Source organism: Thunnus thynnus, chromosome 19, assembly GCF_963924715.1.
Source record: "Thunnus thynnus chromosome 19, fThuThy2.1, whole genome shotgun sequence".
Classification (NCBI taxonomy): domain Eukaryota; kingdom Metazoa; phylum Chordata; class Actinopteri; order Scombriformes; family Scombridae; genus Thunnus; species Thunnus thynnus.
This window is the reverse complement of record NC_089535.1, coordinates 15023906-15027982: the sequence shown is the minus strand read 5'-3', so window position 1 is coordinate 15027982 and position 4077 is coordinate 15023906. Positions and strand designations below refer to the sequence as shown.

The 4077-nt window shown below is 42.7% G+C and overlaps 1 protein-coding gene across 2 annotated transcripts in view; it reads right to left on the bottom strand.

Moving 5' to 3' along the window:
- Positions 1–98: 98 nt before the first annotated feature.
- ric1 (RIC1 homolog, RAB6A GEF complex partner 1) overlaps positions 99–4077 on the bottom strand; it is a 39953-nt gene continuing 35974 nt past the window's right edge. For both annotated transcript variants that reach the window (XM_067575091.1, XM_067575092.1), the window contains exon 27: positions 99–4006. In XM_067575091.1, the coding sequence (XP_067431192.1) occupies positions 3691–4006 (316 nt within the window). In that variant the 3' untranslated portion in view covers positions 99–3690. The remainder of the gene's footprint in view (positions 4007–4077) is intronic.

The window sequence follows — 4077 nt, the reverse complement described above, 5'->3', positions numbered from 1 at the left end:
TTTATGTTTCATGTTGTATTGTCCTGTTCACAACACTTACATGTACAAACAGATCAGATTATACTTGGAAATAATGGCACTCAATGAAACAAACGAACCATTTTTAAAAATAATTTATTGGTCTTTATGTACAAGGAAAAAATGAAGTAGAAAACCAAACATGAGTAGAAAAGGCAAATGTACAAGAGAGTATCTTTACACTGCATTGAGGATGTCTGCTGCTGCCCCAGAAATAAAACTGAACTCTGAGACAGGAAGCAGGCAATACTTTTTAAACTGTACACAGGAGGGAGGGAGGGAGGGAGGGAGGGAGCGCTGTCCACCTCTGAGTGAACTGAAACCCGCGTACCATGTGACACACCTGACCACTCCTCGCCCGCGGAGAAGGAAACCATAAAAGATCTGAAATATTCATTTCCGTAGGAAATTGTCTCGTATGCCGTCAGCATTAGTTCTGAGCGTCAATGGTTATGTTTGTGATGAGAGGGAGGGTTTGTGTGTGAGGTTTTGTTCCCTCTGCATATTAATGACTCGCGCTCAGTCGAAGCAACCGGTTAAAACAGAAGGCCTCTGGACGTTAAAGTCTTTGGTTCATCAAGTTACCGTTTTTTTTCAAGTAAAGCTTACAGCGGAGCAGCGTAGTGTAGCTGTAGGCTTGTTCAGAGTGGAGACCGAGGGTGCAACAGACAGGATTCATGTTGACTGACAACAGTAGATTAGAGTCAACAACACTGCAGTCATTTTGCCCTTTCGTTAGTGTTCTAACAATACAGGCAATTTATAAAAACAGAAAACCGGAATTTTTCATGGCTAAGGCTGGTGATTTTCTGTTTTTTTTTTTCTTATTATCAACAAATCTCATGTGCAGAGCCAAACCGACAATAAACTCATTCTACTTCCAAGTATTGTGTGTATATCCAAAGCTGATATATCTTATTCTTCTGTGCTGTAGACCTCCATTGTTGTCCAAAAACTATTAAAAACACGTAAATGAGCCACATTGCTGCACCGGGCGACATGTTTCTACAACACGAAGGCAATGGCTACCACAGTTTGTTTAGAAATGGCTCAAGAATTTAGAAACAGCGATAAGATTTTCAGTCTCAAGAGAGTAGTTCCTTGTACAACAGACACCATTGCCCATGTGCAGCAACACATCTGTTTCCCGTGCTCCGCTAGCTTGTTGTGCTACATAACACAACCTCTTCACTTTGCACTACATTGTAAATTCTCAAAGAATTTCAGTGCAAAGTCAAGAGATTGTGATATGTTGCACAACAAGCTGGTGAAGCTATGTAAACATCCGCAGTGACGTCTGCCGTACCCGGAACTACTCTCCTGAGACTGAAAATCTTATCGCTGTAATTAGTCTTTGGAGCTTTTTCCACATAAACTACAGTAGTCACTGCCTTTGATGTGAAAGAACATGTCATTCAGTGCAGCAGTGTGACTCACTGATGTGTTTTTATAGTTTTTGGACAACAATGGAGGTCTACGGCTCAGAGGAATATGATATCAGGCTTTGGATACACACACACAATACTTGGAAGTAGGATGAGTTCATTCTCGGCTTGGCTTGGCACGTGAGATTTGTTGACGATAAGAAAAAATATAGAATACTGCCAGCCTTATCCTTTAACCCGATACCACACCCAACTCATCTTGCCAGACAAGAGAGCAAAACAAATCTGTAAAATATAGTTTGATCTATCATGAAAAGTACAAGCAAACAGATGGGGGACAAAATGGAAAAAGAAGTAGTGAACATAAAAAATAAAGCTGAGTAACATTTCAATACATTGCACAATATAATACTGACATATCCATGATTAACCTTTAGTGCTTGCGGTAGAGAGCCAATATACGTCTTTGATTAACTGAAGTGGGGGGGGAGGGTTTGCCATCAGTCATAAAAAAAAAAAACCAAGCACATCTCCAGGTATCAATTCAGCAATTATAACTCAGCTATAATGCCAATAAATAATAGTAATAATGAGGACTACTACAATAAAAATCAATCCCATGTGATGAAAGTCACCACGCATACTGTATCAACACGTTTTCAATACATTGTGATACACATGTTCAGGAATCCACACAGGAGCACAAAAACGCATGTGTCGTGGCGGAATTGGTTCTCATTGTCTTGAGCAGATCAGCGATGGGATATGCACGTTGTCGGACCCTCAGAGTATAATAAGTATGGGACTGGACGAAATATGAGTCCTTATCAGATGATGGGGGTCCATTACACATGAAAAAAAAAAAGGTGTCACTGTTAACACTACTGAAGAGGGAATCAAATGTTCTGGCAACAAGGGATAGGTACAAAATCTACAGAGTAGGATGGCTTTAATAACACGATATTCATGATCTGCTTCACTGATGATAGGACACACATTTTCAGTCTCTCAGACAAACACAAATGTGTGTTTAAAAAGCTGGATAAAGCATCATATGATTTGGTTTTTATAGCATCTGTTTTGCCCAGGCCCTTCACCGCACTGCAGCCTGAAATCTGGCCAGTTCAGCAGCAATCTGCTTTGCTTGTTGTCTAAAAACCTGGACCCCACTCGAAGGAGAGCAACTGATATTGGCTCAGACACTTTGGGGCCTGGACGTCGGCAAGGTCGGGGCGTTGTTAAAACCTCATCTGGTGCATGAAAAATACATGAACGCAGGTACTGATCAGTGGTAAGAAACTAGTCTGCACTCGTAATAGTGGATTTTTCTCAGAGATCATTTTCTTAGAAATCTTAAGGTCGTCACTTCTCAAGAATTACACAGAATTCATACCATGACTGCGTTTTACAGGGAGGGACAAGGTGTAATCGATAGAAAAATAATGTCATCTTGTTGTACACTGTTACATTATTGAAAAAGGTATCACAAAATATTTTAAAATCATATGAGGTATGAAAGTATGAAACACCCCTTGTGCACACAAACACAACTGCACACTTACTGTAGGCTCAGACACACTTCAGTGCATCTTGTGAATGGTTCACGACTAGAGCTTTGTTCTACATTATCCTCAGCAACGTAGTATGATGATCAAATACACAGGGTTTCTTTTTTTTTGTCTTCGTGATTCTTGCGCTGCTTGCATTAACTGAAAAGGAACAATGGAGCTTTTTGTCTGGACTGTGGGAAAAAAAAAAAAAAAACAACATTTCAAAGTCTCCAGTTGCACTTAAAAGTGCCAAAGAAAAGTTACACACAAAACATCTGTCTTGGAATAGAAAGCCTGGCGCTTTCCTGTGCTGGTCTACAGCTTCTGAACACCACAAAGCACGTGGAAACACACAAACTGACACAGGTGACCTTTTTTTTTTTTTTTTCCAACAGCACATTTTTCGAAAAACTAAGCTGTCAGACTGAACTCTTTCTCTGGTTGTGCTGTCATGTCTTTGTGCCAGTTGGTCTGTCTGTCATTCAGTATCCACAGGGGCTCTAGTCGACACAAAGGGCAAATCTGAAGAGTGGATAATACTGACTGAAGCAAGAACCTGCAGGAGAGGTACTTTCTGTGCACACACACACACACACACACACACACACACACACACACAGACAGACACACACACAAAAATAAAGTCTATTTCCAGTCAGCAACTGCTGCTGCTTCCTCTTCCTTTTCTCACGCGGGCCCAAAGCTCACAGGTTAGAGTCCAGATGAGGCTCCTGAGTTCAGGACAAGGTGCAGTCGTAGGCTCCCTCTTCTTCTCCCTGCTCCTCTGTCTGCTCGGGAGGACAGTCCTCAGAGGGGGGCCGCGGAAAACCTCCGGTGGGTTCGAGGGAGGGTAGTGCCAGGCCCAGCGGAGCCGCTGCTCCCCTGCTGTCCTCCGGACGCGGTAAAGCGGCGCCTCCCAGCCCCTCAGAGCCGACGAGTTTGGAGCTCTGGCTGGTGGGCTGGAAGGCTTCGGGCTGCACCTGCTCCACCGCTGAATCCATCAGCTGCTGCAGATGCGGTTGGATCAGGTTGAGGAAGGGTTTGTATCCCAGGCTGGAGAAACATGACAGAGATGATTTAGAGAGAGGTTTTACAATACTGGGTATGAGTTCTTCACCCTGATT